The sequence below is a fragment of the Nycticebus coucang genome, chromosome 16 (genome assembly GCF_027406575.1).
Source record: "Nycticebus coucang isolate mNycCou1 chromosome 16, mNycCou1.pri, whole genome shotgun sequence".
NCBI classification, from domain to species: Eukaryota; Metazoa; Chordata; class Mammalia; order Primates; family Lorisidae; genus Nycticebus; species Nycticebus coucang.
The window spans coordinates 14358799-14378875 of NC_069795.1; the positions used below are offsets into that span (position 1 = coordinate 14358799).

Below are 20077 nucleotides of genomic sequence, written 5' to 3' on the forward strand. Positions count from 1 at the left end.
AAAGTTTCATGTTGCTCGTAACTACAGAGGGAGTGTAATTGGCCGTGTAATTTTTTCTTATATTTTCTTTCATTCCAATGAAAGGATAATTTATTAATTTCATTTAACAACACTGTCAAATTAGAATTGGGCAGAATCTCATCAAGCTTCATGTAAGTGTCAGTGCATGTTTCTTGGCTTTTGCGACTGAGAGTGAACCCACATAAAAAGTTGAAACGCTTCCACCGGAAGACAGAATGCGAGACAGTGTTAAGTACTTGCCTAACTGGGCAGTGTGTTTTCAGAGAATGGCAGTGATCGGAATGGATTTTTCACAAACGATGAAATCATTTTAATATAAAATTTACAAAGGAGTCCGCTTGTAGTTACAACATAAGCCAAACTAATAATTTCTTTTAGTAATTCGATTTGAGGGCTCTTCTATTTAACACCTACAAAAATGGAGGGCTCTTTGGAAAATGGATAGGACTGAAAAATCAATTCACACATCTGCTATCCTCTGAAAATTAGTTGTAGGCACTGCCATTGTAAATAATTGTAATTTAAAATTGTAGCTTTAAGCTATTGATGGTTTTCTTTTTCTTTTTCTTTGTAGTTGACCCATCATCTAATCCCAATGAAGTAAAAATTATTAAATTGTATACAGAAGGAGTACAACATATGAAGTGTAAGGACAGTAGAGATCATAACTTACTATTTTATTTACTTTCATTGTTAAACGGTTGATGAACCTGGAAGGGAAATGAAAACTTATAATATTATCAATGAAGTATTAATTGATCGGTGTTTGAAAAATAAATTCTTGTTTGCACTTTAACGAAGGTGTCTCATCATATTTTACTATCCCCAGTTTAGCTTCTAGGCTTTGTTTTATTTGAATCTCAACTTAGTTGAAATGAGCCGTGTGACCTTGGTGATCCACTCAACCTCCCGGAATTTCAGCTTCTTCATGTGACAGTTTACCTGCTCCACAGAGCTTCTGTGAGGACTCCATGTGATGGTGCATGTGAACACTTTAACTCCATGCCTTCAAGAGAGCAGTGTGCTCAATAATAATAATAATCCTTTCCCTTCCTCTTGAAGCTGATGGAAGAAACTCTCTAGGATTCTTTTATTTGTAAACTTCCAACTTCCCCTGGAAAAGAGGGATGAAGACAAAGTTATAACTTAGAAAAATTCCTGTTCCAGGAATGTGGCACCGGGCCCTGAAGGGATTTCCTGTGTAATCCTAATACTGACTTCATATTTCTGGTATTCACACAGCTAAGTGCCTTTCCAGAGTAGTCTACAAATCCCCAGGTGGAAGATGCCTGTAAACTACTCATCTATTTTACAGCAAGCAAACCAGGCCCTGTGACCAGGAACTCTGGCCTTCAAACCCCATTTGGGATGTTCTCTGTGGTGGGAAGAGCGTAATTTCAACATTGTGGAAAGTAGTCATCTCGTTAATCTCACCCTATTCCTGAGAAGGCACTGTGAGTCACTGAGGGAGAGTTAGAGTGTTGAGGTCTGATCCTTGGGAATTATAATACAGCCCACGGCATAGCATCCTCTTGTTTGGCTGTGTGTCATTAGCTTCTGATTAGATGAATGAAGTTTTTGTAAGAACTCTCATGAGTTCTTGCATAAAGCTGTTGGCTTTGTGGATATTTAAAACATAGCCTTCCCGTAGCCCGCAAATATATGTAAATCTCTTGTTGTCTGGTTGGGCTCCCCCGAGGAAGCCTGCTTACAAAATGAATCAGGTCTTATGAGGTAGAAATATCTCTGGCCATTTAAAGTGATGTTGAAGTGACTTATTTTTGCCCTAGTTGAAGCTGTTGATTCACCCATGTACAGGTGGCCCAAAAGGAGTGGTCATTTTGGAGTTCAGAACTGACTATACATCAGGGAGATAAAAACAAAGGAGAATGATATCCTTGTTTCCCAAGCATCAAAAGAACAATGAAATATTATAGCACCCTCTTCATGCGTCCATTCATTATCAAACATTGATGAAGTGTCTGCCTCCTCCCACTTTTCTCTCCCCTTATGCGTAATAGACACAATGACCTTGAAGGGTCTTTAGTTTGCCCATGATTGAAATGCATCTTGTCTGTAAGTATCTGTGTGAGAATAAGTATCTTTTGAATACATTGAGCAAATTGGGAGAAAGACACTGCACCCTTTCAAATTAACATTATAATAATTTAAAAAATTAAATAAGCCTGCTCTATTAGCATAAGTAATGAAGCCCAGAAGTCACTCTTATCCTTTGCTATTAAATGAACAATTTTAGGACTAAAGCTTGTCCGATTTATTTTGAAATTGGCTAAATACACTCAGTTGCACCTCATTAGCTTATGATTTGCTTTGTTGCTTGAATGTGAAGGGGGGTCCTGCAGCATCCTAACCTTCCTGTGGGCATCTGGTGATTAATTTTGAGAGCCAGCTTAGACTTTGGATACAAGTCCTTGTGTCTCTTTTTCTGGTAGCTGTTGTTACTGTCATCTGGAAGCATATTCCCGTTAGCTATGGAAGAGTAAGATAGGTTTAAAATGTATTAAGTCTAATGACCAACTAAAGAGGGTGTGGGCCTGTAATTAGTCCTGGTTGGGAGGGGGAGAGTGTATGACAGGAGTATGGTGGCGTGTTTGGTGTTACAGATCGACACTCATCATGAGCAAGCAAGATGAAGGAGGATCTAGTGTGGGCTGGTATGACCCATGGCTTTGAAGCTGTCAACCAACCTTCGTAATAGACTAAGTACAGTACTGAAGACTTATGATTTAGCTACCAAACTACTAAACCTTCTTTATGAGAGTGAGGGCTTCTCAAGAGACGATTAATCTGTCGATTCACAAGATGTTCTAAGGCCAGCTGCTCTGTGCCACAGAAGCCAGGCAGATGGGGGAGAGAGCCCCACCCACCAGCAAGGATATATAAAAGCTCGGGAGCCTGCAGGGACATTCACAATTCTGGAGGTAACTTCAGCAAGGTACCTGCAGCCTTCTGTCTGACACCATGTCCTTCAACTGCTCCACAAGAAACTGCTCTTCCAGGCCAATGGGTGGGCGCTGCACTGTCCCAGTGGCTCCAGTTGCCACAGCTTCCAACACCGAAGCTGACTGCCTGAGTGGCATCTACTTGCCCAGTTCCTTCCAAACTGGCTCTTGGCTGCTGGACCACTGTCAGGAGACGTGCGAGCCCACTGTTTGCCAGCCAACCTGTTACCCGCGAACCTCTTGCGTCTCCAACCCTTGCCAGGTGACTTGCTCTCGACAAACTACCTGTGTCTCCAACCCCTGCTCAACTACCTACACCCGGCCGCTCACCTTTGTCACTGGTGGCTGTCGGCCCCTGGGAGGTGTTTCCACTGTGTGCCAACCAGTGGGAGGAGTGTCTACTGTCTGCCAACCTGCTTGTGGGGTCTCCAGGACGTACCCTCAGTCCTGTTTGTCCAGCTGCCGAAGAACCTGCTAAGCACGTGGGAGCCAGTGAGCAAATCAAGACTCCATGACCTGCCAGCTGTGTTTCCAGGATCTTCCAGCATCTATATGCCTGTCTCTGAAGAAATCTTCATCGCTGACCTCTGTCCTGACTGCCTGATTGCTGGCTCTTAGCCATGCACACACTGCCTCTGGCATGCTAAAATGTTCTGGCTGGCACTAAGCTTATTTTAAGGGTTGATCGCTGGTGCTGTGTACGCCTCTGGACACTTTCAGGGGCTTTGCTGCCCACGTCCTGGTCTCTGATGCTTTCGACATGTTTTGACCTTGCTGCTGATCTTTTGGCTTCTGCTCCTGTGTCTCTGAGAAAGAGAGCTTGTCTCATTATGTATTTCTCAATAAACCTGCTTTTGTTGGCATTGCAAATGTGTCTCTCAACAGAGTTCTTTATTTGCAGGGGCTTTTGCTGTCCATGAATTATCCTTGGCTGATCAGGGACTGATTTTCTCTTCTGAGTCGAGAGCATGGGTTTAGTCACTGCGCTCTATGAGCAAACAAAGTATTAGCTTGTATTTTACATGTTCAGAGAGAATCTTTGACCTGGGCCGAAGTTATGGCTGTGGGATTTCTTGGAGTGATTTGCCCTCTTTATTTTTCCCCATTTTCAGGGGCTCATGGAATAACTTCCATGCAGGAGAAGGCAAAGTTTCCCAGGGAACCAGGCACTCGAGAGAGTTGTAGAGGGAGCGGGGCAGAGAACTCAGTTATAGGCTCAGTCTGACTTAACCAGAGGACCATGGTGGAAACCTTTGCTGAAGATCCCTCCATGATCAGCTGGGATGGAGGGATGGGGAAGGAGGAAGGGAAGGCGGTTCCAGGCACCAAGATTCATCTCATCAAAAGGGTGGTTCTAGCTTTAAACTCCCCTCATTCACTGCAGCAGATTGGGAGACTTCCCAGTTGGGAATGCCAATTGACTGAGTAAATTAAAGCTCTGTGTTTTAGTAAGTCTGGGCAGATGAGACTCAAGAGGAAACTTACAAATATGTTGGTTCGTTTTCATACACAGAGCCTTATTTTTTTCCTGCTTTCCATCAGAACCCATGCACTGAATAAAACAAACCATCTACTTGAGGTGCTAACTTCTTTTGCCTTTTTTTTTTTTTTAAAGGAAGTGAGGATTTGCTCCCAATTGGTTTGCTTTGGCCCTTATCATCTGTTAGGTCCAGAAAGACATCTTTTTTTTCTTTTCAGAGTTGCTCAAGGAGAAACAGAAGCAGATGATTTTTATAGAAAATGGAGACATATGAAATGCATGTACCATGAGCAATGGATGTCTTTTCTCATAGCAGGAAGTCCTGGTGCCTTGTGGAGAATCATCAGCCTCTGGTGTCAGTGCAAAATGGTTTTCTTATTTCACTGACGGCTTTTCAAAGGCAAAATGTGTACATGATTTCTGTTTAGATGGAAGACTTGGGATCCCCTAATTAGAATATGCTAGTGTGGAAGGCTGACAGTAATATCGCCTTAAAGTAAGATGTAGTGTATATATTAGTTCCATGCTTTCTCTCTTATAAAAGAAACACTCAGATTTTCAGAAATGTTCTAGTTTGCTTTAAAATACAAATCACTGGGGGAATTTTACATGGCCCCTTCAGAGCTGTTGTTTACATGACTGTCATTTATTGTTTATTTCAGTCACTTCACATGATTTGGAAAATTCAGAGTTTTCCAGAAGTTGATGGATGTCTTAAAAAATGTTTTTGTTTTTCACTTTTTAGCTTTCTAGGTTTTAATAAAAAATGTAAGGACAAAGATGCCTTCTCTTTCCTTTTATTTAGATGACTAATTGTATCTAATAGATGGCATTTCTATATTAATAATATATAATAAACATAGGCTTATGGTTAAATATGAGTAAGCTATTTATTGTGAAAGTCTGAACACTTAAGGATGTCAAGTGTTGCCAGGCTATTTCCTTTCCTTCATTTCTGTTTGGGGAATCATCTTTTTTGCTATTAGAGCTATTGTATTTGTACTTGAACTTTGAGAGCTTTCTCCATTCTTTGCCTTATTACATAATAAATTATAAAGTTTCCAAGTTCGTCTTTGAGAACAGTATTTTAAAAGATAGGGAAGTGATGATTTCTTTCTCCTCTTCATCTAGGGCCTGAAAATACAATTTGTATCCAATATCTCATAGCTGCAGGGAAGGAAGATAACTTTTTCTGGTTCTGCCACTTGGGTGCAGGTTTGTTAACATTCCTATGTCTTCGCTGAACTAGTGTCTCACGCCTCCGTTTGTAGGAATAAACTGAGATAATATTTGCGAAACCTGTGTGTCAGTTGTAGCCATTCTGTCATTTACTATTGAAATGAAATGAACTCTCTACCTCCTGTCCCTGCTTGCTGGGAGCTCTGGCTGCTCCAAACATCTTCGAGGAATCCAATGGGGGAGGGGTGGGCAAAAATGTCTAACTTTTTTCTTATCTTCTTTGGCTTTGAGCTTCTACTTTAGGAGATCTTGCTCATTTCATGGAGTTTCTTTCTAGTATGTTATGGTCTGTTTCTATTCAGACAACAGTGATTCAAACATTTGATGTGACTTCTTTTGTTTAATTTCACTAAGATCTACTTACACAAGGCACTTGTGTGTCTAACATACTTTCCTGAACATCTAGGGACACAGGAGACGTTTATACTCACTCCATTGATGAAAACAACATAAATTTGATTTAAGAATTTTTTTAATTTAACATAAAAATTGCCATGTAAACTATTTTGCTATGTTCTTTTCTTTCCGTTTCTAATTTTTATTTATTTATTATTCTTTTGAGATAAAGTCTCACTCTGTCACCCAGGCTGGAGAGCAGTGGTACGATCATGGCTCACTGCAGCTTCACACTCCTGGGCTCAAGCCATCCTCCTGCCTTAGCCTCTGGAGTAGCTGGGACTACAGATGTGCATCAGCATGCCCAACTAATTTTTGTATATTTTGTAGAAATGCGGTTTTGCTTTTGCTCAGGCTGATCTCAAATTCTTGACCTTAAGCCATCCTTCCGCCTCAGCCTTGCAAAGTGCTAGGATTGCAGGTGTGAGCCACTGCACTTGGCCAATTTAAACCATTTTAAGTGTACACAAAATTCAGTGGCGTTCAGTACATTCACAGTACCATGCTGCAGTTTCCAGAACTTTTCTTCAGTCCAAACCGAAGTCTCTTGGCCACTGTCGCCAGGACATTATCTTTCTTCAGCTCAAAACCATCCTTCTTCCACCTTTCCTTCTTTCCCATCTTCCCTCCTTCCCTCCCTCTCTTCCCTAATTAGTGCCTCTAGTTTCAGCTTCTGTGCTAAGTGCTGGTTATGTGGTGGCAAACAAAGCCATTATTATACCTGCTGTTACAGGAGGATTACTTTAGAGCAAATCATGGGTTTTCACCATTCTCTTACGTATGTTCCCCTTGGGCCTTCACCATTTACTTGCAGATACTTTACTTTTCCCCTCCAAGGTGCTACATCACCCCAGCTCTCAGTAAATGGTGAATGTTCCACCCTTTTCCTTATATGCCATGTGCTTATGCCAAAAATATAACCTGCCTCTGGAATATTTCCCTTTGATTCTGAGCAACCTAAAGATTATAAGACACAGGGATGAAGAGTCAGGAACGAAGAGTCGGCACTTAGGGACAAAGCCCCAGATGACCCTTTCAAAGCTCCCATGTGGGACAAAAGTTAGATTTGCTCTGCGACTTCAGCCTTGGTCAACACCAGTCTGGTCTTTAGATTTGTCAGAAAGCTCCTACTTGAGCTTAAGAGTAGGTAAATACCTGCATAATTGAAGGTCTCAGTGTTTGCTTTTATGAATCTGAAATCTTTATGTATTACGACCTCCAGCTGGTGGACTGCATTTCCTGTATTTAACTACTGCATGGGCATTTTCACAGAGACGTTGTAGAATAACATGCAGAGAAATTTTGAGAACTGAAATTAGTTATAATAGAACTTATGCTATTCATCAGACATGAGTTGCATTATACACTTCCTATTATAAAATAATTATGATTGGGAAGCAGTATCTAGGAGCACAGGTAACACACCACATGAACGCAATTGCTTTGTGTGAGTTGTTCTGTGCCTTTGTTATAAGACTAGATGATAAAGGTGATGAGAATATGTAAGAATTATGTTAATGATGGTACTGGCACCTTAAAAAAGACAAGTGATTACTCCTCTGAATGGAAAAGTTTACTATTAAAATTTATTTATTAGAAAAAAGACATTATAATTTTGTGTCTGAAACTCTAGCCCGTAAACTACCTTTTTCCTTCACTAACCATTTAAAAAAATAATGTAAGTATTCTTAGGAACACATCAGTTGCATAATGGCAGAGAAAGCTGTTTCACTAAAATGAGATATTCTTTTGCTAAAACCTCCCATCATAAATTTGCCTCTTGGTTAGGGGTACTGCTATCTTCTAAGTCACCTAGAATTAAAATCCTGTTTTTTTTTTTTTTTTTTTTAATTTTTTTATTAAATCATAACTGTATACAATGATATGATTATGGGGCATCATACACTCACTTTGTAAACCATTTGACACATTTTTATCACAGTGGTTAACATAGCCTTTCCGGCGTTATCTCAGTTACTGTGCCAAAACATTTACATTCTACATTTACCAAGTTTCACAAATACCCCTGTAATATGCACCACAGGTGTGATCCCACCAATTCCCCTCCCTCTACCCACCCCCCCTTTTCCCACTTCCCCCTATTGTTAAGTTGTAGCTGGGTTATAGCTTTCATGTGAGAGCCCCAAATTAGTTTCATAGTAGGGCTGTGTACATTGGGTATTTTTTCTTCCATTCTTGGGATACTTTACTAAGAAGAATATGTTCCAGCTCCATCCATGTAAACATGAAAGAGGTAAAGTCTCCATCTTTCTTTAAGGCTGCATAGTATTCCATGGTATACATATACCACAATTTATTGATCCATTCGTGGATCGATAGGCACTTGGGCTTTTTCCATGACTTAGCTATTATGAATTGGGCTGCAATAAACATTCTGGTACAAATATCTTTGTTATGTTGTGATTTTTGGTCTTCTGGGTATATGCCCAGCAGAGGAATTACAGGATTGAATGGCAGATCTATTTTTAGATCTCTGAGTGTTCTCCATATATCTTTCCAAAAGGAATGTATTAATTTGCATTCCCACCAGCAGTGCAGAAGTGTTCCCTTTTCTCCGCATCCACGCCAACATCTCTGGTCTTGAGATTTTGTGATATAGGCTAGTCTCATTGGAGTTAGATGATATCTCAAAGTAGTTTTGATTTGCATTTCTCTGATGATTAAAGATGATGAGCATTTTTTCATATGTCTGAAGGCCGTGCGCCTGTCTTCTTCAGAGAAGTTTCTCTTCAAATCCCTTGCCCAGCCTGCGATGGGATCCCTTGTTTTTTTCTTGCTGATGCGTTTGAGTTCTCTGTGGATTCTGGTTATTAAACCTTTGTCAGAGTTATACCCTGCAAATATCTTCTCCCATTCTGAGGGCTGTCTGCTTGCTCTGCTTACTGTGTTCTTAGCTGTGCAGAAGCTTTTTAGTTTGATCAAGTCCCAGTAGTGTATTTTTGAAGCTGCTTCAATTGCCCGGGGGGTTCTCCTCATGAAATGCTCACCCAGACCAATTTCTTCAAGGGTTTTCCCTGCATTCTCCTCTAGTATTTTTATAGTTTCATGTCTTAAGTTTAAATCTTTAATCCAATGAGAGTCTATCTTAGTTAATGGTGAAAGGTGTGGGTCCAATTTCAGTCTTCTGCAGGTTGCCAGCCAGTTCACCCAGCACCATTTGTTAAATAGGGAATCTTTTCCCCACTGAATGTTTTTAATTGGCTTGTCAAAAATCAAATAGCGGTAAGTAGCTGGATTCATCTCTTGGTTCTCTATTCTATTCCAGATATCTACTTCTCTGTTTTTGTGCCAATACCATGCTGTTTTGATCACTATCGATTTGTAGTAAAGTCTGAGGTCTGGTAGTGTGATTCCTCCTGTTTTGTTTTTATTTCTGAGTAATGTCTTGGCTATTCGAGGTTTTTTCTGATTCCATATAAAACGAAGTAATGTTTTTTCAAGATCTTTAAAATATGACAGTGGAGCTTTAATAGGGAGTGCATTGAAATTATATATTGCTTTGGGTAGTATGGACATTTTGAAAATGTTGATTCTTCCTAGCCATGAGCATGGTATGTTTTTCCATTTGTTAACATTTTCAGCTATTTCTTTTCTTAGAGTTTCATAGTTCTCTTTATAGAGATCTTTCACGTCTTTTGTTAGGTAAATTCCCAAATATTTCATCTTCTTTGGCACTACTGTGAATGGGATAGAGTCCTTAACTGTTTTTTCAATTTGACTGTTGTTGGTGTATATAAAGGCTACCGATTTATGAATGTTAATTTTGTAACCTGAGACACTGCTGTATTCCTTGATCACTTCTAGGAGTTTTGTAGTAGAGTCCCTAGTGTTTTCCAGATACACAATCATATCATCTGCGAAGAGCGAGAGTTTGATTTCTTCTGACCCTATATGGATACCCTTGATCGCCTTTTCTTCCCTAATTGCGGTGGCTAAAACTTCCATTACAATGTTGAAAAGCAATGGAGACAATGGGCAGCCTTGTCTGGTTCCTGATCTGAGTGGAAATGATTCCAATTTAACTCCATTCAATATGATATTGGCTGTGGGTTTGCTGTAGATAGCCTCTATCAGTTTAAGAAAAGTCCCTTCTAGACCAATTTTCTTGAGTGTTCTGATCATGAAGGGATGCTGGATATTATCAAAAGCTTTTTCTGCATCAATTGAGAGAATCATATGGTCTTTGTTTTTTAATTTGTTTATGTGCTGAATTACATTTATAGATTTACGTATATTGAACCAGCCTTGAGACCCTGGGATAAAACCAACTTGGTCATGATGTATAATTTGTTTGATGTGTTGCTGGATTCTGTTTGTTAGGATCTTGTTGAATATTTTTGCATCTATATTCATTAGTGATATTGGTCTATAATTTTCTTTTCTTGTTGGGTCTTTTCCTGGTTTGGGGATCAGGGTGATATTTGCTTCATAGAACGTGTTGGGTAGTCTTCCTTCTTTTTCTACATATTGGAACAGGTTGAGTAATATAGGTACTAATTCCTCTTTAAAGGTTTGGTAGAATTCTGACGTGAAACCATCTGGTCCCGGGCTTTTCTTTTTAGGGAGGTTTTGTATAGTTGATGCTATTTCTGAACTTGATATGGGTCTGTTCAACATTTCCACTTGATTCTGGTTAAGTCTTGGAAGGTGGCGTGCTTCCAAGTATCGGTCTATTTCCTTCAGATTTTCATATTTCTGAGAATAAAGTTTCTTGTAATATTCATTAAGGATTTTTTGGATTTCTGATGAGTCTGTGGTTATTTTGTCTTTGTTGTTTCTGATTGATGATATTAGAGATTTTACTCTTTTTTTCCTGATTAGGTTGGCCAGAGGTTTATCTATTTTATTGACCTTTTCAAAAAACCAGCTTTTTGATTTATTGATCTGTTGTATTATTCTTTTGTTTTCAATTTCATTTAATTCTGCTCTAATTTTGGTTATTTCTTTTCTTCTACTGGGTTTGGGGTTGGAATGTTCTTCCTTTTCCAGTTGCGTGAGATGTCCCATTAAGTTGTTAACTTCCTCGCTTTCCGTTCTCTTGAGGAAGGCTTGCAGTGCTATAAATTTCCCTCTTAGAACTGCCTTTGCAGTGTCCCAGAGGTTCTGATAGCTTGTGTCTTCATTGTCATTTTGTTCCAAAAAATTGGTGATTTCTTTCTTAATCTCATCTCTGACCCAGCTATCATTCAGCATAAGGTTATTTAACTTCCATGTTTTTGTATGGGTATGCAGATTCCTGTTGTTACTCAATTCAAGTTTTATTCCATGATGGTCCGAGAAGATGCATGGAATAATTTCTATTCCTTTAAATTTACTGAGGTTAGACTTGTGACCTAAAATGTGATCAATTTTGGAGTAAGTTCCGTGGGCTGATGAGAAGTATGTGTATTCAGTTTTGTTGGGATGAAATGTTCTGTAGATGTCTGCTAAATCTAAATATTGGATGGTTAGGTTTAAATCTAAGATTTCTTTGCTCAGCTTCTTTCTGGAGGATCGATCCAACACTGCCAAGGGAGTGTTGAAATCTCCAACGATTATGGAGCTGGAGGAAATCAAGTTACTCATGTCTGTTAGAGTTTCTCTTATAAATTGAGGTGCATTCTGGTTGGGTGCATAGATATTAATAATTGAGATCTCGTCATATTGAGTATTACCCTTAACAAATATGAAGTGACCATTCTTGTCCTTCCTTACTTTTGATGGTTTAAAGCCTACTGTATCTGCAAATAAAATTGCAACACCTGCTTTTTTCTGATTACCATTTGCCTGAAATATGGATGACCATCCTTTCACCCTGAGTCTGTATTTGTCTTTTAAGTTGAGATGTGACTCTTGTATGCAACAAATATCTGGCTTAAGTTTTTGTATCCAGTCAGCTAACCTATGCCTCTTTAGAGGACAGTTTAAGCCATTCACATTGATGGAGAGTATTGATAAGTCTGGTGGAATTTTGGGTATCGAGTTTTTCAAAGGTCCAGTGGACATTTTTAATCCTTTCGCCAGTGTGGAAGTTGGAGTTTGATCCGAAGTTTCTGAGTGAGTTTACTTTTGTGGTATAGGATTGGGTTGGTCATTGTGGAGGATAGGTCTGAGAACATCCTGAAGAGCTGGTTTACTTATGGCAAATTTTTTCAACATATGAATGTCATTGAAGTATTTAATTTCTCCATCATAGATGAAACTCAGTTTAGCTGGATACAAGATCCTGGGTTGAAAGTTTTTTTGCTTTAGGAGATTAAAAGTTGATGACCAGCCTCTTCTTGCTTGAAAAGTTTCAGCAGAGAGATCTGCAGTTATTCTAATATTCTTACCTTTGTACGTTATAGTTTTCTTTCGCCGGGCTGCTTTGAGAATCTTCTCTTTCATGTTAACTTTAGTGAAGCTAATTATGATATGTCTGGGAGATGGCTTATTGGGGTTGAATCGTGCTGGGGTTCTGAAGCTGTCTGCTATCTGAATTTCAGATTCTCTAGGCATGTCTGGAAAATTTTCTTTCATAATTTCATGTAGAAGGGCCTCTGTGCCCTTGGCAGCTACTTCATCAGTCTCCGAAATTCCTATAACCCTTATGTTGTTTTTTTTCAAATTATCTGAGAGCTCTCTGAGTGAGTGATCCGTTTTTGCTCTCCATTTCTCTTCCTCTTTGAGAGATTGGGAGCGTTCGAAGACTTTATCTTCAATGTCAGAAATCCTTTCTTCTGCTTGCTCCATTCTGTTACTGAGGGATTCTACTGTATTTTTCATATCTTTGAGGGCTGTAAGTTCTTGTTTCAGTGTGTCTAAGTCTTTGGTGGTTTTGTCTTTAAATTCGTTAAATTCTTGAGACAGTATTTGAATTTCTCCTCGAATTCCTAATTCCATTTTATTAATCTTGTCTGCAAACCAAATTCTGAATTCGACTTCTGACATCTCAGCCAGTTGTTTATGAATGGGATCTTCAATCACATCTGCCGTATCTTTTCTTGGGGGGGTTGATCTATTCTGGTTATTCATGTTACCAGAGTTTTTCCGCTGATTCCGCCCCATGGTTTACTCCCTTTGGTTTTTCCCCTGGGGTTTTATCGAGGGCCCGTACAGTGTTGTGGCCTGAGAAACTGTTGCCCTGTCTGGTGTGGTGGAGCAAAGTGGTTCTGTCTTGTTTTCAGCTGGTTTCTGTTCGATCCTATTGCAACTTCTACTCTGGCTTGAAGTCTCAGCTGTGTGGAAAAATCAGCAATTAAGTCACCCCGCCTGCCCACCTCTGGCCCCTTGGAAAAGGAGAAGCAAACCTTCCTACAATCACACACCCAGGGCACCGCCTGAAAAGTCCTCAGTCTATTAGCCCAGTTCAAAAGGTCCGAATCAACTGTCTCAATCGGCACTTGTCTCGGGTGGAAGGGTTCAAGAGGTCTCTGGGAACTGGATCACAGGGGCCTGGTGACCCCTCTGACACAGCTCACCCCAGTGCAGCGTGGAGTCAGGAGGAGCCACCCAGCAAACAGAGCAGTCTGGGAAGGTTGACGTCTCCTTCCCCACTTTGCCCCTCCGTCGGACCCAGTCACTGGTATCTCTGCAGATGGCTAACCCAGTTGCCTGCAGTGAACAGACACTCCAGGGGTTTGCACCTGCCTGAATCGCAAGGAAGTCTGCCAGGCCCCCGCAGACTGCCGCTATCTAGCAGGAGGAGATGGGGCCTGACATCTTTGAGTGTTTGATGCAGGTGATGGGAAGGAGGTGTTCACTCAGGCTTAGCCCCATCCCTGATGGATGCTGCTAACAGAACAGAACAGAACAGACAACTTTGTGAGGTTCTGTCTCTGTTCCTGTCGTCGCCTACAGGAGACGGGCTGTTTTGAGTTCAAACGTCTTTGCTGTTGGAGAATTGCGTCTGAACACCTCTCTGGGTCGGCCCCGCCCTGGAGGCTTCCGGGTTTGTGAGCCGTGTCACCGGTGGCCTCCTCTGGTTGCCCAGGGAGACAGGGGGTGTGGCCTCAGAATATCCAGAAGTGAGCGTTCTGCCGTTAAAGAAAAAACGGCTGGTGATCTACCTCCAGGGAACTGCTGCTCTGGTGTGGGCACTCAGGCGACCCTTTTCTCCTCTGTCCCGCGCCCCAGAGTCAGCACTGAGCGGCCGCAGTTTGTGCTGGGTCCACACCCCTCAAGAGATCCCCCAAGAATCAGAACTCTTGGGGGATGGGCCCCCAGACCCTGATTGGGAGTGGGGGGGGGAAGCTAGAGTTTCATTCAGTTTCACGCAACACTACGGTCCGTGGAGGGCTCGTGCACTGCACCGCAGGGAAGTGCCGCCAAGGCTTGATTTCCCCTCAGCAGAGTGCCCTCTCGTCGCTCATGTGTCCCGGAGTCAGCGCTGACCTGACGCAGCTCAGGCACTGTGCACTCCCCTCGAGAAATCACCCAAGGATCCGAACTCCGGGGGGATAGGCCCTCAGACCCCGAGTGAGAGTAGGGGCTCTCAGCTCTCAGCGGGGAGGCCAGAGTCTGATTCAGTCTTGGGCCCCGTATGCCCGGGGAGGGTTGGTGCACTGCACCGCAGGGAAGTGCCGCGAGGCGTGACTCCCCCTCAGCCCGGTGCCCTCTCCTCACTCGCGCGCCTCAGAGTCAATGCTGACCAGTCGCAACTCGGGGACTGTCCACTCCCCTTGAGAAATCACCCACGGATCCGAAGTCCTGGGGGACAGGCCTCCAGACCTCAGTGGGCGGGAGGGGAGCGCCGGGGATTCAGGGTTGCCGGCAAAGGATTCCCAAAGTTTTATTCAGCCCTATGTCCGGCAGGAGAACGCCACGGCACCCCAGTAGGGGAGGTAGGTCCAGTTTTTAGAAGGTCTCTCCCGTGGAGTGTAGTGGGAGGGCCTTTAATTTCTGCCCGCTTGTTCAATTTTGGGGCTCTCGAGCCGGTCTCATGGGGGAGGGGGACTCCCGTCCGCTTGGTGGTGGATTTTGTACCTTTTGTTTGCGTCCTTCTGATCACAACTTGCCTCAGCGGTGTTGATGTGCGTTCTTCAGCCTTCTCTCTTGGTGAGGCTCAAGTCCACCAGGATACTTACTAAATTCCTATCCCTTAACTCTCCTTCTGGACGGGAGCCTTTGTTGAAAGCTGGCTTCAGTCCGCCATCTTGTCTCCCCCCCCCCTTTTTTTTTTTTTGTTGTTGTTCTGTTTTCCCCTAACTGCACTTATTTAATTAAATGCCAAGAGCTATTCTTCCTTTTTTTGGTAACAGTGACAATTCTTTTCATTATTTTCTTAGCATTTCCTCTGTGCTTCAATAAGCCTTATGGGGGGGAGCTATGGTGCTACACAGGGTATATAACAAGCCCCTAACTGGTCTCCATGTCTCTCTTGTGCCTCATTCTTTCTGCATAACACTGTTGGATGTACCTGGATCAGTTTTCAAGGACTGTCATAACAAAGCACCACAACAGGTTTAATCTGTGCATCTTTCCCTTTCCATGACACGTGATGAAATATAGAAATGAAACTCACTAGAAAGTAAAGCAACTTTGCCCTAATTTGCCCTAAAGCTTACCCCATGGACAAAAGTACAGTTATAAATCCTAGGATTAAGGGTTGCATTTATTTTAAGTTGATTTGATTAAAACGAGAAAATAACTCATTCTCTTTGTTAGGTCTTGCATAAGATAGTAATTCATTGACTCTTTCCTTATCTCTGAATATAATTCTGGAATGAGTGTGGAAAATGTTTCTTTTTAAACAAAACCCTGGAAATGATCTGACTAATATATGTAATATTATTGTGGAAGCTAGATATTTTGGAAGAGGGGCAATATTGTTTTAGACAAATCATAGGACTTGGAGATAAAAGGTCTGGTCCTGAATTTAGTTCTATCAAATTGACAGTAAATTAGGTTATTTTATCTCTTTGTCCCCTCCAGAATAAAGTGGGGACAGTAATGCTAACTGTGAGGATTAGCTAAGGTGAGGCACATTGCCGTAAAAGATATATTGTGTGTAGTTCTACTGATAGAAAGAACATGTCTGTCCTTCAGATTCTAAGCATTGTTACTGAGAGAGAGAGAGAGAGAGAGAGTTAATGTACTTGTCTCATTAATTCTATTCCTATGAATTTAACTCATAGGAACTAATCATAAGTGTGCATAATTAATTGTATTGTGGTATTTCATAATGCTTTCTATTATATCAAAAATTGGAAAAAAACCATACATGTCTTCCACTAGTGGAGTGGTTAAAAAAATATTGACAATCTCTATACAAATGCAGTTGGTAAAACCACTAAGGATCTGGAAATGCTCTTGCTTTTAAGAGAAAATATGTAATAAATAAAACTGAATATATCACATCTTTACAATTTTGTGACTGTACACATAGAAAGCTAATGCACCTTGTTAACAACAAGAAAAACAGCAAAAATACAAATTGTGTTATCTCAGTGGCTTAACCTAAGGTTTCTGCTCCTATCAAGTCTTAAAGGGGTGTTCTGTGAATGGGTTTAGGGTCACCAGATGAGGGAGTCTTGGGGCGAGGAATGAAGAGGCTTGACACAGAGACTGAGTTGGGGGACTGAGGACCTTTGGGAGGAGCCCTCCTGAGTAAACCTCAGGTTCATATTTATTATCATCAAATGAGAAGAAGTAGACAAAAGCTGCTTGTCCGACATTAGCACTGATTAGGGAGGACGTGAAGAAGGTCAGATAGAATGTCTCCACCTTTGTTTTTGCAAAACCGTAGGCCTTGAGCACAACCTCTGCCTCCAGCATCAAGAAACCTTTGGAATCTAGAGAATCTTTACCATGACTATTACCACACTTCACATATACATTCTCTCTTGGAGGCCAGTTTTCTGATCTCCTGCATGCACACAACTCACATGCCATTCTCATGATTTTCTAGGTCTCTAAAGCAGGAAGCGAGTCTCATGCTAAAGATCAGGGCTCAATTTCCCCTACAGTCCTGGTTAGTGAGTAGCTCTTACTCAAAAGGTGATTTGGAGACATAGGCACTTGTGCCTCTTCCAGCTTCAACACCTGGCTTCCACAGTGTTTGCAGAAGGGCAAGGAACATAGAACACATGGGAAGTGCTTGTGAGCTGCCTTGCAAGTGGCCCCTCTGGCTTCTGCTCACATCTCACTGAAGAGTTTCCAGGCACGTGGCCACACTTACATGGAAGGAATCTGATTCATATGGTCTAATGTGGGTAAAAGAAGAAAAAGAAATGGGCTTTGGAAGCAGCTAATTCTTCCTGATGTGGTTATCAGAATGACCCGGCAATACATAAAAGTTTGACTGTCCCACTCCATGTAATGGAGTACTCCATACAGCAGTCCAAAAGTGCTGGGTGAACCTGAACTAGATTTCTATTTCCATTTGTCCACCAAAGAAACCCTGTTTTAGAAAACAATGTACAGGAAAGGATTCATTTGGGAGTGAATTCTTACATATTCAGAAATTTTGTACAATATTGAAGTGTCTATATTTTTAGGAGGTATTATTTGTTAAATCTCAGGGAAAATATTTCAAGGCAGAAATTGAGATGTAAATAATTAGCTCTCATTTAAAAGGAGCTAATTCTGGTAATGGCTACAATAATTGGGAATAATTGAGATATTTCTCACTTGAAATAAAATGGGAATTGATAAGGCAATGGCTCTCCTTCTAATATGTACTAACCATGTGATGCCATCTTATACAGTATGGGTATTTGCCTTATTTTCACTGGGTAACTATGTTTTTTTATGAGATATTCATTCTGGAAGAGACCTTAGAGTTAGCATATACAACTCCATTATTTAAAGGATGAGGAAATAGAGAGGAATTGACTCTTTTGTGTAATAAAACATAGTCAGTGATGGAACTACTAAATGACTTCCAGTTGAGTGTTTTTAATGTAAATACGCAGACAACAGTACAAGGTCAGACAATTAAATTCATTTCATGGTAGCAAAAGTGCTACATACCTCATTGCTGAATATCACTTCAGTCACCTCTGAGGTACCCTCCTTGGCCATCTGGTGACCAAGATGCAGCAACAGTGATGAATGCTACTCACAAGACACCACCACGTGTTGATATGAACAGAGCTGTGAGACACTGATATACCAAGGTTATGAAACCTTACTAAGTTGTTTGTACAGTGCTGTCAATGTAAGCACATGGTGATAAGTTCTCAAACTTAATTGTGAAACCTCATATGACAACAGGTTTGATGGTCATTCTGGAAAAAGAGTTCCAAAATTTCTTTGAAGGGTAGACTAGGTGCTGACATCAGTGTAAAGCTTCCCAAGAAGAGCACTTCGAGGGTGACAGTAGTGACATTCAGCAAAGAGCTATGTAGCACTTTTTCTAGGGTGAGTTTGCAAACTTAATTGTTTGACCTCATATTCAGATTTTGTGGCTCCACCATTCTCATATCCTGGTGAGTTACTATGTTGAGTAGATTTTTCAGTAGTACCATGTGTGTTGTGTCCCCTGTTAGATTTGATACTCTTTGACAAGGGCCTCTGCACCTGTTTCATTTAGCAAAAAACTACTGAAATTTTGTTCATCTGAAATTCAAATATAACTAGGAGTCTTTGTATTTGCTAAATCTGGTAACCCTATATAGGATACATTTAGGGAACTGCTTTTACCCTAGAGGATTAGCAAGTCCTGGCCCACGCCTTCTGATATCTGCCCTGTCCTTTTTGACACGACCTCTGTCATCCTTGGGGGCACAGGATGGTGCTGCAAGGCTCAGCTGGCAGGCAAATGAACTCCTGGAAACTGGGAGGCTGTTCTAGTTGGAGATTCTCCTACTTCCTGTCACATCATTCATCACTTGTTTTCTGGATCAGCTCAGGACATCTTCACATCATTGCTCTATCTCTCTGCTGTGTCAACTCTCACTACTGCTGGCTTTGGTTTTGTGGCATGATTTTTTTTGGTATAGGCATAATCCCCTGAGGGACATTCTGAGACTGAAAACATTTTATTGTTTATTTGAACTTCCAATGTAACTGGGGGTCCTGTGCTTTGTCTGTAAAATTCTGTAAACATCTTGCTTGATGTGGCACAGTAAAAAATGTGTGATAGGATTAGGGTATATGTTTGAGAAATTCAGATCCAGTTAGTTTAACATGACTTGTTTCCCGAGTCCTCTGAGACCTTTACTATCATCATGTGCAATGAATATCTGCTAGAGAAACATACTGTTCAGTGCTGGTGTGCTCACACACACACATATGCAGTTACATCTATATACGTGTAATTATATGTGTAATCATTTGGGTATATGTATTTTTATATACATGTAATTATACATATATACTTTAGAACTAAGGAATTCTTTTATCTGGAGTCTTTGAGTGAGGCTGTCGTTATGTGAAAAGGCATTTTGGAAAAGGCTAAGGGAAGAGTAGAGAATAGTACCAGGTGCCTCAAAGAAACCAGCTTACAAAACAGATTCTCCTCCTTTCGTAGCATGAGATAAGGATGAGAAGACCAAGACAGCCATGTAAATCTTAAGAATAAAAATAGAAATATCTACATGACTTGCAGAAGAGCCAGTGCAGCATAGTCTCGATGGATCATTGAATTATTTTATTTTCTACATTCTGAAACCAGAAGGGTCAGATAGGCTGGCTGATCAAATTCTCATCTAATTCCAAGTTAAGTCCTCCAAACTCCAGTGTTCCATATATGCTGCTAAATTAACATGTTGAGGCCATGCTTTATAAGAGTGGCTCTCAATGAAATTCTTCGAGGCTGCCCACATCTCTGGTGCAATAATAATTGAAAATGCAAAATACATTTATGAGCAAATGCAGCTGGCTGAGCTATGTAATGTTCTGATGGGCAGTTTGGGCCTTTCGAAGTGAGATGTGACATTCCAATGCCAAATAAACCAATTTCAAAATGCCAAAAACCTTTGGCATTTTAGACTAGTTTTATGATTCTGTTTTTCCCCAGAGAACTTATTTCTGAGCAGAATCTATCCAGTGAGTG

At 41.0% G+C, this 20077-nt stretch overlaps 1 protein-coding gene across 1 annotated transcript; it reads left to right on the forward strand.

The window, feature by feature from the left end:
* Nucleotides 1-3003: 3003 nt before the first annotated feature.
* LOC128567182 (keratin-associated protein 11-1) lies at nt 3004-3462 on the forward strand. The gene has a single exon (XM_053564175.1). The coding sequence runs from the start codon at nt 3004-3006 to the stop codon at nt 3460-3462; it is 459 nt and encodes a 152-aa protein (XP_053420150.1).
* The last annotated feature ends 16615 nt before the right edge of the window (nt 3463-20077 follow it).

What these genes read in the sequence shown, in the direction of transcription:
- LOC128567182 (XM_053564175.1), top strand. Translation starts at nt 3,004, where the DNA reads ATGTCCTTCAACTGCTCCACAAGAAACTGCTCTTCCAGGCCAATGGGT.